Source organism: Rhineura floridana, chromosome 1, assembly GCF_030035675.1.
Source record: "Rhineura floridana isolate rRhiFlo1 chromosome 1, rRhiFlo1.hap2, whole genome shotgun sequence".
Lineage (NCBI taxonomy): Eukaryota > Metazoa > Chordata > Lepidosauria > Squamata > Rhineuridae > Rhineura > Rhineura floridana.
Genome location: NC_084480.1, coordinates 318791777 through 318804105, shown reverse-complemented (window position 1 = coordinate 318804105; position 12329 = coordinate 318791777). Strand labels below are relative to the sequence as shown.

At 51.0% G+C, this 12329-nt stretch overlaps 1 protein-coding gene across 5 annotated transcripts in view; it reads left to right on the top strand.

The window, feature by feature from the left end:
* Nucleotides 1-12329, top strand: part of ARHGAP39 (Rho GTPase activating protein 39) — a 242709-nt gene that overhangs the window by 218785 nt on the left and 11595 nt on the right. For all 5 annotated transcript variants that reach the window (XM_061607088.1, XM_061607087.1, XM_061607089.1 and 2 more), the window contains 4 exons: nucleotides 4570-4643; nucleotides 9531-9730; nucleotides 10416-10507; nucleotides 12029-12198. In XM_061607088.1, the coding sequence (XP_061463072.1) occupies nucleotides 4570-4643; nucleotides 9531-9730; nucleotides 10416-10507; nucleotides 12029-12198 (536 nt within the window). The remainder of the gene's footprint in view (nucleotides 1-4569; nucleotides 4644-9530; nucleotides 9731-10415; nucleotides 10508-12028; nucleotides 12199-12329) is intronic.

The following is a 12329-nucleotide window of genomic DNA, read 5'->3' as shown; positions in this document are numbered from 1 at the left end:
GTGTCATCAGCGTACTGGTGACAACGCACTCCAAAACTCCTGATGACCGCACCCAACGGCTTCATATAGATGTTAAAAAGCATGGGAGACAAAACCGAACCCTGTGGGACCCCACATTGGAGTACCCACGGTGTCGAGCAATGTTCCCCAAGCACTATCTTCTGGAGATGGCCTGCCAAGTAGGAGCGGAACCACTGCCACGCAGTGCCTCCAACTCCGCAAGCCTCTCCAGAAGGATACCATGGTCGATGGTATCAAAAGCCGCTGAGAGATCAAGGAGAATCAACAGAGTTACACTCCCTCTGTCTCTCTCCCGACATAGATCATCAAACAGGGTGACCAAGGCCGTCTCAGTGTCGAAACTGGGCCTGAAACCCGATTGAAATGGATCTAGATAATCGGTTTCATCCAATAGCGCCTGGAGCTGGTCAGCAACCATGAGAATATGAGATGTTAATGGGTGGAGATAAGAACTTAGTGAAGAATGAAACAACAAATCATCTAAAAATGAGAGATAAATTTACTTTGAAAGACGCTTTAAAGGGTTTAATTACAGAATATGCACTGAGAGATTCCTGGTGAGAGTATCACATGTGTGTACTCAAGAATGGACATTTATTAATGTCTTCAGGAGTTCTAGTATTTTATTTTATTTATTATTACATTTATATCCCGCTCTTCCTCCCAGAAGGAGTCAAGGATAGCAAACACAATAAAACACTAAAAGCGTATACAGGCATACCCCGCTTTAACGTTCGCAATGGGACCGGAGAGGATACTTTTAAGTGAAAATCTACTTTAAGTGAAGCAATTGTCTTCACTTGTACTGCATGCAATCACCACTAGATGGCAGCGGCGTCATGCCAATAAAATGTACGTTCTTGTGAAGCGCGTGAACGTTAAGCGGGGTATGGGGACTTATGGAGCATGTACGTTATAGCGAGGCAATGTTAAGCGGGGCAACGTTAAGCGGGGTATGCCTGTATAAAACATCTTTAAAACAAAGCATATGTAAACACATCTTAACAACAGGACATCTTTTTAAAAATCCTTTTTAAAAAATCTTAAAAACATCTTAGAAAGCAATTCCAACACAGACGCAGACTGGCATAAGGTCTCAACTTACAAGGCTTGTTGAAAGAGGAAAGTCTTCAAAAGGCGCCGAAAAGATAGCAGAGATGGCGCCTACCTAATATTTAAGGGGAGGGCATTCCAAAGGGTAGGTGCCACTACACTAAAAGTCCACTTCCTATGTTGTGCAGAACGGACCTCCTGATAAGATCTGGAGGAGGCCCTCACCTGCAGAGCGCAGTGATCGACTGGGTATATAAGGGGTAAGACGGTCTTTCAGGTATCCTGGTCCTGAGCTGTACAGGGCTTTGTACACCACAACCAGCACCTTGAACTTGGCCCGGTAGCAAATGGGCAGCCAGTGCAATTCTTTCAGCAGCGAGGTGACATGTTGGCGATACCCTGCCCCAGTGAGTAATTGCACCGCTGCATTTTGACCAGCTGCAGCTTCCAGACCAGCTTCAAGGGCAGCCCCTCAGAGAGCACATTACAGTTATCCAGTTTACCAGTACATGGACAACCGTGGTCAGGCTATCCCGGTCCAGAAATGGCCGCAGCTGTTTTACCAGCCGAAGCTGGTAAAAGGCACTCCTAGCCACTGACGTCACCTGGGCTCTAGTGACAAAGATGGATCCAGGAGCACCCCAGACTACAAACCTGCTCTTTCAGAGGGAGTACGACCCTGTCCAAAGCAGGCAACTGACCAATTACCCAGACTCAGGAACACATCTCAGTGTTGTTTAGCTGGAAGTGCTATTTTGAAAGAAAATAAGTTCTACAAAGAAATTGGAGACTTAGTGTATATCCTATTTTTTTTTTAAAAAAAAGTAAAAGAAGATTTACAAAAATATGTTGACTTTGCCACAGGAGTTGTAACCTAACCAGGAGTGTCTAACCTAAATATTTGGGTTGCTACCAAGGCAGGGGTAGGGAACTGGATGCAGCTGGTGATCCCCCCCCCCCCGACCAACTTTGACAGGTGGCAGCCACATGGTAGAGGCAGAACAGGCGGAGGATAACAATGTGTATGTTACAAAGGCTGTGAAGGCGGATGAAGGCTGCAGCAGATAAAAGACTTCCGATCGTCGTGATATCCATGCCATTGGATCTAAGCCTTTTCCTGTCAAGATTGTGTGTTGATCGTTGTGCGCCAATCTCCCCACATAAAACAAATTCACCCACAGGCGTCTTCCAAACAAAGACCTTATTTTGGAAGACAATCTTACTCGGCCACGAGTGATCGCCAATGAATGAATGGTAGAGGCAGAAGTGAGTGCTTGAAACTTTGGAGAGGTGGGATAGAAATGTTTTAAATAAGTGGCACAAGTGTGTGTGTGTTAGAAGACCTAAGTTCTCACCAGCCCACTTTTGTCTGGGTTGTACCCCTTCAGATTGTGGGGTTCATATGATGGAATTCCCCTCTGTATAAAAATGTCCTGTACGTAGAAAACTAATTCTTAGGGACAGGTCCCGTCTTCTCCCTGACCCATCTCGAAGGGTTGGTGTTTTTTTTAATGGAGGAGTGTTCCATCACATAAGCTCACACCTTCACACTGAAGTGGTACAGTCCAGACAGAGGATGGCAACCTCCCTTGATGATGAAGCCCGAGAGTGCAGGGGGAGAGGAAGCTTGGCTATAAAGTGAAAAACTCAGGCACAGCCTGGTTGGTTGCTGCCTTTGCTCTCGATCAGCCTTCACCAGCTTTGCTGGCCGGGGCTGATGGGAGTTGTAGTCCAAAACATCTGGAGGGCGCCAGCTTGGCAGAAGCTGCTGTAAGTGTTAACAGTGGGGGGAAGGTGGAGAGGGAGGGGGCACCAAAAATGCAGTGACTTGACACCAAGCTCTCCAGTCTCTTCGGGATCCCTAGAAACATTTGGACATTGCAGGCACCAAACAAGCAGTTGTTTGCCAGAGCAGTTTGGCAAGAGAAGAACAAATTTCACAAGAACAAATGGCAGACGGTCTTGTGTCAGCTGGACGCCTTGAGCGTGACGTGATGCTGCAACGCTCAGATGCTGCAACGCTTGGCATCCCTCCTGTTGCCAGTGTCTTGTTTCTGCCTGTCGTAGCTGTTGTAATGCACCAGATGCCACCGGATACTTAATTGTAGTTTTTATGGCTTGGACCCCCCTGAATGACGTTTGTGGGTCACAGTTTGGGGACTCCTGTTCTAGGGCTCAAAAAGCACCCCTCCCAAATGCCCTGTTGTGTGACCTTGGGATGGCAGAGCCAGCAGTTCTAAGGGCCCCCAGGCCTGCGCTCCCTTCATTTTTCCACTGGGACAGGAAGGAGAGGAGCCAGTGTACATTGTACCTTGAAAGCTTGGAATGCTGTTCTGTGGGACGACCCATTCTAAGCACCACTGAAGAGCAATTAGAGAAGCTGCTGCTGTTGTGGTTGACTGTGATGATCAATAGTTGGTGTGCATCCAATGTAAGACTGACCTGCAGCCCAATATGGAATTTGCACATCTGTGAACAGCTGGTATTATCTGTGATATGCAAGTGTAGGGTGTGTGCACCCCTAGAATTGGACCATGTAATCCTGTGCTGTTATAGTCATGTGCGAGCAAGCAGTCTTGCTTTTAAATGCCCATCAGACCCATAGGTTGGTGACAGTCCACAAGACCTTGGGTTCATGGTAGTAAAGCTGGGAAAAACTGCTGGAAACTTTGGAGAGTTGCTGCCAGTCAGAGTAGACAGCACTGGGCTAGATGAACCAATGGTCCAAGCTAGTATAAGACAGCTTCACGTATTCAGCTCCCATTGGCTCTGGGATGCTCTTTGGAAGTATCCAGAGTCTAAGCCATCCTTCACAGACCTGGTGCCCCTCAGATGCTTTGGGCTACAATGCCCACCAGCCCCAGCCAGCACAGAGTTGTCATCCAAAACATATGGAGGGCACCAGGTTGGCAAAGGCTGGTCTAGTTGAATTTAAAATGAGTAATTAGCGGGGAGTTTCATAGCAGCAGCAACAGCAGAGGGTGCCTTTCTTACCTGCCTTCGCTCAGTGGTGGTGCAGAAGACAAGGAAGGGATTCTAATCTCCTGTCCTGCATCTAGACGAGACCTTTGCTGTACTTCCTGGCATCCTTCTGGGGAAGGACCATCGTTCAGTGGCAGAGCATCTGTTTGCATGCAGAGCGTGCCACGTGGCTGTGGCCTCAGGGAGACCGACTTTGCCATGCATCTGGATGCCATATCATGTTGCTCATACATGATCCCTGCTGAATTCACTGCTGGAGCAAGAGGTTCATTGGAGGACTTGTCCCACCCACCTTGGGCTGGATAGGCTATGAGGGAGCTTCTCAAAGACAAGGCTAAGAGTGGCTGGTTCCTTGGTTGTGTGGATCCATCTTTGAAAGGGCTGCTCTGATTGCTCCTCTTCAAGGCGCTGCTTGAGTCTCTCCTGTCTGTCTCTCTTTCTCTTGAGGTGGCCCCATGGATTGTCCCAGCTCTGACTTGTTTCGTTCTCTCCTCCTCTCTCCTTCTCTTTTAGGGGTGGCGATAAGCACTTATGCCAAGTATTGTTACAGCAAGCTCCAGAAAGCGGCATTGACCGGCGCCAAAAAGGTATCTTCGTCCTCTCCTCTCTGCCTAGTCTTTGGGGGCGGGATTTAAAGGTGATGGTCTGGAGCTGAGTGCAAACTGTGAATGGGCGCGTGCATCGTTGCAACTGTTAAGGAGCATGGGTTCTGCTTTAAAACGTTTCCAGATAGCGTTTGGTCACTTAGAAATTTGACGCTACATGGAGAGGGCACAGAGCAAACAAATAGAGCCCCCCCACTTTACTTACCTGCCTTCGCTCAGTGGTGGTGCAGAAGACAGAGAAGAGATTCTAATCTCCTGTCCTGCATCCTGACAAGACCTTTGCTATCATTCCTGGCATCCTTCTGGGGAAGGACCATCGCTCAGTAGCAGAGCATCTGTTTCTGCATGCAGAAGGTCCCAGATTCAATCCTGGACATCTACAGGTAGGGCTGGAAATTGCCCTGTGCCTGAAGCTCTGGAGAGCCTCTGCCAGTCAGTGTAGGTAACACTGAGCTAGATGGACCAATGATCCAACTCAGCATAAGGCAGCTTTCTGTGTTCCACCCATGAGGTGAAGACATGGGTGGTGGAGAATCAGCTCCCCTGAAAGCCAATTGGGGGCTTTTCTAGGTCAGGAAGAAGCACTGAGGTGTTTGCATTTGGATTTGTTTCAGGCGCTTTCTGCATCTAGCACTTAATTTAAACAGGGCTCCTTTCACAGCAGGAGAATATCCAGATCCAGCCAGGCTGCAGCTTCTTTGTCGGAAGCACTTCTAAATGGAGCCACAAAGCGGCCCTTTCATGCTGAACCTTCTCCTGCTGCCCTTTCCGTCTGAGGCTGAGTCACGAAAGAAACAAAGCCAGTAAAGGAAAAGGGGGCGAGGAGAGATAGCCAGAAATGTTGGCCCAGCCTTGGATTGCCGGGAGAGCGCTGCGGGGTTACATCTGGCCTTATCTTGTTTTTCTGGAGTGGTTCTAGAGCACTGCTCTGGAACCACTCCATGCAAGAGCAGTGCTTGCACAGCTCCCATTCATGGCTATGGGGCTTGTGCAAAGGGGCATCCTGCTAGATTGCTCCCGAGTGAATTAATGGATCCACTGCAGAGGTTCAGCACAAACGGGGGGGGGGTATTGCTCTACTCTTCCAAGCTATTTCTTTAGCTGCTTAGACTGTTTCTGAATTTTAAGAATTCGCACATTTTTGAAGCTCCTGAAGAAGGATTTTTTTTTTCATTGCTCTGAAACTGTTTGCTTATAAAAATATTTCTATACTGCCATATCATAAAATGTCAGGGTGGTGTGCAACATTAAGACATAAATAAAACACCATTAGAAACAATGGAGATAATCATGACAGTGACTGGCTAATCAAAAACTTAAAAATCAAATAGTTACGGGTACAGTAAAGAGTTTTGCGTCGGTGAGTACGGCACCTGTTCTCCTTTTCCTCTTGCCCGTTTGAGGTGCTTTTTCTTGCACATCAGAACATCCTGAAGCAGACCGTGCTGCTTAAATGGTGCCTGCTGAATAACAGTGCACCGTTTTGAACAGGCTCCATGTAGGGAGCTTTCCACCCCTTTCCAGTCACAGCTGTTCCGCGCTCCGTGTTGGTTCAGCTTCTCATCCAGGCTGCAGAGCAGAAGAGGATGACTCACTCCGTCTTCTGCTTTCATTAGGACAAATGGCTGCAGCTCCTGTTTTCCTGCACATTTGCAAGGCGGGGCAAGAGGGGGGAAAGGAGGAGAGAATGTGGTCTGCAAAGGCTCGGGAGACATCTGGAGACATCTGGAGAAAAGAGCGGAGCGAGATGAAGTGTAACTCCACGCGCAGCTGGAGCCCATTGGCAGGGGGGGAAAGGGCGGCTCGAAAGTGGAGGGAGGGCTGTTCAAGATGCAGGGGCTGCGGACTGTGTAAAGTATGAGCCTTGTGAATGGGCGAAGATGCACAAACCAGGTACAGGACAGACACTAGCAAACCTGTTAGATGAGACACGGATCAGAACAGCCTTCCCTGACCCTGGAGCCCTTCACTTGTTCTGATCAACAACTCCCATCAGCCCCAGCCAGATTTCTAGTGCTTAAGGCTGGTTTCATTTTCTGCCCTAATCCCTTACTCATCTGCATCAGTAGCAAAAGCTGTGTAAATCGTGCAAAATGGTAAAAATGCAGAATACATCACACCGCATAACAAAAATAACCCAGCCTTGCTCAGTTTGCATAATATTGCAGAGTTCGGGTTCATTGATTGCAGAATTTTAGGTTGCAATCCTGTGCACCCTTGTGAGTAGGGGAAAAAAATAAACACCTCGCAGGATCACTCTGTTATTCTTTTTAATGCAGACATGGCCTTGTCTGTTCTAAAGATCCTCTGTGTGTGTGTCAGCTGAGAAGTATGACCAGAAATGAGTTGGTTCGGTTTCTGGTGGAGGGAACTCCCATAACACGCACACCCACCCACAGAAAATCTGGGTGCAGGGTTGTGGCTGCATGGCCCTTTGCACGTCTGCTGGGGCTGAAAGATGCTTGGGAGAGGAGGTTGCTGTGCTGCATGTGTGGTGGGGGAGGAGGAGTAATTCAAGAGCGACAGTCAATCGCGCTGTGCGGAATTAAGAGCCAGGGCAACTTCACTGCCAGTTTCTGAGGCATGCAAAGGGTTAAAACGATCTGTGCTCGCGAAATGCCAGGGAAGCCTGTCTTTCCCCATCAATAATGGAAGAGAATGGAGTTTTCATTAGAGCTGAGTTGCGGCACATACGCTTGTGCAGGAGGCGCTTGAGAGAGACAGTGTGGGGACAGGAGGGTGTCCCCTGTTGTACCACTCTCCTCCTTTGACCGCTCTGGCTCCCTGCTGCCATGTATGATGATGGTAAAGCTCCCAGCACTGGGGTGCGGATCTGCTGTTGAACGACAAGAAGGCCCTTCCTCTTGGCAGCCGGACAGGCTGCATCTTCCCTCTTGCCACGGACAGGGTCCAGGCCACTCAATCTGGGTGCTGAGCTCTGTGCAGGCACAGGTGTCGCCTTTGCTCTCTCCCAGCCTGGGGAAGGAGAGTGTGTTCAGGTAAGGAATCCTGATGCGAAAGGTATCGTGCATATTTTCCCTGTCATTTTCCAGCGCCTGGGCTGGATAGACTGGGGAGGTTGGTCCTTGCCAAACCGACCTCTGTCTGCCTTCTACTTGCAACCGGTCGAAGGGCTGAGACAGCCAGTCAGCTGCTTCGTCTCCGTGTTGCCAGAGACAACCAGAATTGGTTTGGCTCCGCCTCTCGTTGGCTCTGGCTCCACCCCCTGGTGGTCTTCCTGCCTTCCACCCTACCAGTCCCAAAGAGCACCAGCTGCCACTGGAAGCAAGCGACAGGGCACCAAGCAGAACATCCTGAAATGTTCCCATTCTGGCACCCTCTCTGGTTGTGCCATCCCTGAAGAGGGGAAGGGGTGAGCGTCTGGGTCTTTTTTCAGCACCCGCTGCCCTTCTGCGGGGCCAAGGACGGCAAGAGTCCTGTTTGTTACGGAAGTTTAGGGAGGGGAGGAGGGCAGAGGGAAGGAGCAGGTTGAACAGTGGGGGCTGAACCCTCTTGCTGCTCTTCTAAGGCTATCAGTGGCTACTAGCCAGGCTGGTGGTGCTCTCCCTCCACCGAGGGAGGCAGCGTGCCTCTGAATGCCAGTAGCTGGGAATTACAAACACGGAGAGTGCTCTGGTGCTCAGATCCTGCCTGGAGGCTTCCCAGGGGCATCTGGGTGGCCTCTGTGAGAACCGAGTGCTCAGCTAGACGGGCTTTTGGATGGTCCAGCAGGGCCCTTCTTATCTTTCAAGGGACAGGTATGATCACCAGGTAACCCTACTGAAAGGCTAGTTCTTAAAACCATCCTACCTTCACCCATTACACCCCTCTGCTGCCAGCTCCACCCTCCCTGGAAGCAGCCACGTCCCACTCCTTGGCCTTGCCCTTCATCCCTGTCTCCTTCCATTCATATAAGCAGTTGACCTCTGCCCGAGAACAGTGCCCTCGCCCAGTTAGACCCCTGCAGGTCTCGCACTGGGAGTTGCGGTGATGCCAAAGACCTCCTGTTGCTGTTTGTCTGTCCATCATCGCAACAGCATTTCTCTGCCCTGCCTGCAAAGCAGCACTTTTACCGCTTCTTAACATGCCTCCCAAGCCTTTTGGGGCCAGTCCCTCTCCCTGCCTCCCATCCAGAGCACTGCTGCCCCTCTGTGGCCAAAGGCCAAATTGCTGCAGATGAGGCCTTCCCCCTCGTACGTCTTGATCAGCTTCTGCTGCTTCCAGCACCTTTTCAAGGGGTGGGTACGATGGCTGGGTTGGCTGCTAGGGGCCCTGTTTGAGCCTCTAAGACCCCACTGCCTTGAACCTGCTTTTGGAAAGCATTTCCTGAGCCTCGCCAGCTGGTTAAGGTGCTAAATAGGCCAAGGTCTGTGACAGGCACGACTGGGCTCCTGGAGGGACCAGCCTGCCTGCAGCACTGTTCGCCTCAACACCCCCTCGCAATGCAGGCTGCATGGGGCTTAAATAGGCCCGCCCCACCTACCTCCCGAGTCAATGTGCATGTCCCATGCACTGTGCACGCATGCCTGCCATCACCCAAGATGGCAGCAGGGGTGTCAATCCCTTAGGGAAGAGAAGAGAATGTGGCACTCCCTCTGAGCAAGATTTCCCACTCCTTGCTAAGACACCTCCCTGGGTACCCTTTCCTATCCCCCCCCCATACTTTGTTGGCTCCCTCCGTGTCAGGATTTTTATCTGTAAGCAACCCCAGGCCAAGTGTTACTCTTGCTGATGTGGCTTTGCAAAGAGCAACGCATGTTGATGGCGCTGCGGAAACAGGTAATAAAGAGCTAGCGCCTGTGCTCCAAGGGACGCTGCTCCGAACCGAGGCCTTCTTATCTCTGCTTGTACCGGCTGCGTTTCCTGCAGGGCCTGAAGAAGCCAAACATTGAAGAGATCCGCCATGCCAGGAACGCCGTCTTCAGCCCTTCCATGTTTGGCAGCTCCCTGCAAGAAATCATGAACATGCAGAAGGAGAGATACCCAGACCGCCAGCTCCCTTGGGTGCAGACACGGCTGTCGGAGGAAGTGCTGGCCCTCAACGGAGACCAGACGGAGGGCATCTTCAGGTAACTCCCACCTTGCTTGGGTGCAGCGCCCTTTCTCCATCCAGGGAGCTTGACTCCATCTAGTTAGACAGGCACTGCGAAAGGACCTATGGCTGTGAGGCAGGGTTGGTATAGGCAGGGCTGGTGCCAGGCACGACTGGGCCCTTGGGCACCAGCCTGCCCCCGGTGCAAGGCACCTGCCTGTTCCACCTACCTCTCTCCTCTGTTCTGCACTTGCCGGCTGGAATAGATCAAGGTTGAAGTCTCTCCAGTAGTGTAATGGCAAATTCAGAAGTTCGGGGTCCCTTCATGATAGTCACCCCACATTTTTGTCACAGCCATGCCCCTTTTCCCACTTTTCCTCATGTCCCTTGCTCTCCCTGTCCTCTTGCAAGTCCACATGCCACAGTAACGAACATCCATGGGTGCCAATCACCATGAAAAGGGAGGCTGTGGGTTAGCTACTGAGAAGAGTCTTCTCAGTGGCTGACTCACCCCCTTTCACTCTGATTGGCTCCAATCAGCATGAAAAGACAACGACTCTTCTCTGTGGCTAACACACTTCATGCTGATTGGCTCATACATAGGGACCTGGCTGGGATCGTGCTCCCAAAAAAGTAATGTGTCTACAACCCCCGGTGACCCCGGATGGCTACAGCCCTGAGTCTCTCTCTCTCTCTTACGGGATGTTCCTTCTCATCCACAGAGTCCCTGGAGACATTGATGAGGTCAACGCCCTCAAACTGCAGGTTGATCAGTGGAAAATCCCCACCGGCTTGGAAGATCCTCATGTTCCTGGTGAGAAGAACAGCTGTGGAAGTATTGTCTGCAAGGCACTCAGTCCTCCTTCCCTCCAGCCTCAAAGCCCTTTGGTAGACTAGCCATTCATGGGATCTGGCCTGCAATGGGGCAGTGGCCTGGAAAGCCAATTCTTCTCCTGACTCCTTTCATTTGCTTGGGGCATTTCCTGTTCTGGCTCATAAAGCTAAAAAGAGCCTTGAATGCATTATTCACTTTCCTGGTTGCCTCTGGTGAGTGAAAATCTTCAGCAGGTGATCATGCAAGGGACGCATTCTAAAGCTTAGGTAGTTTGTTTTTTTCCTCTTTTATCCCACAAAATGCCCCATAAGTGTATGTAGGCAAGTAGGCTAGGGGGAAGAACAACTCTGTCTGAGGCTGCATTGCTGTAACTTCTGTGCTTTGAAGCAGTCTGCAAATGTAAACGAGTTAAAGAGGGGACTTCTGAGTCTGCCGGATCCTTGAGTGGGGGCTGAGAGTGCTGTCCCAGAAGGGTGCACAGTGGCTAATTTGAGGAGACGAGAGGAGTCCAAGAAGGCACACAGCTCTTTTCTAGCTGGGCCAGCAAAAAGAGGAGGAGAAAGCTGATTTCTGCAAGGAGAGGGGCCAGGGCCCAAAGCAGGGGTCAAGCGGAGGGAGCCACGCTGTCTGCCAAAACCTGGCCTTCATCCCTCGCATTTGGGAAGGGGCTGCAGTTACATTGTGGGCACTTCACAAGCATTGGAAGCTGCCTTGCATTCAGTCAGATCATCAAGCTCAGTATTGTCTATGTGAGGTGTGGGGAATCTCAGGACCGGGGGCCAAATGTGGCCCGCCAGACCAATCTATCTGGCCCTTGGAGCTCTCTCCGGGCCACATGCCTCATCCCTCCCCAAGCATTTTTGTCTGGTGGGAATGCATCCGGACTCTGATCATGCCTCTAGTTTCCCTGGGTGGGTGAATGATTGTGGAAACTAGCCTACTGTGCAAAAGTAAAGTTCACACAGTTGTTGCTCCACCCGCTTTGCCCTCAGTCCCAGCCTACCACTGCCATGTGGCCCTCAGAAGCTTACACAGAAGGGAATGTGGCCCTCGGGCTGAAAAATATTCCCCACCTTAGGTCTGTGCTGACTGGGAGTGGCCCTCCAGGGTTCCAAATAGAGTTTCTCCCAGCCCTACCTGGAGATGCTGGGCATTGAACCGGGGACCGTCCGCATGTGGAGCAGGTCCTCTGCCCCTGAGCTACGGCCCTTCCCCGGATTGCACACCTTTGGAGGCATTCTCTTACTACTTTTCATGTCCCAGACATGGCAGTGGGGATGAGACCTGGTGAATTTTGGTTCATCTTGGGAGGCAAACCTGCCTTCAGTGGAGAAGATTCATTTGAGGTTCAGATGCCGGAAGCTGGGCCCCTTCTGCAAGGTCAAAGGCCCAGTCCATTTCTTATGCCTCTTCTAATGTATTCCCCGTCCTCCTTTTAGGCCTGTGTATGACTCAGCCTCTTTTTTCCCCGATTCCCACCCCACCCCGCTCCTCCTGCAGCCTCCTTGCTGAAACTCTGGTATCGGGAACTGGAGGAGCCCCTGATCCCCCACGACTTCTACGAACAGTGCATCACTCACTATGAGAACCCTGAAGCCGCGATCGCCGTTGTCCACTCCCTGCCCAGGATCAACAAGATGGTGCTTTGCTACCTCATCCGCTTCCTCCAGGTAAGGCAGCACCCCCAGCATTCAGCCTGGAACAGGCTTGTGGGCTCTGGGAGAGGATGGTGCACGTCCCGCTGAGCTCACATTTGTAGAGGTTATTGTCTCAGGGCCTCTTCCGATCTCAGGTTTGTTTA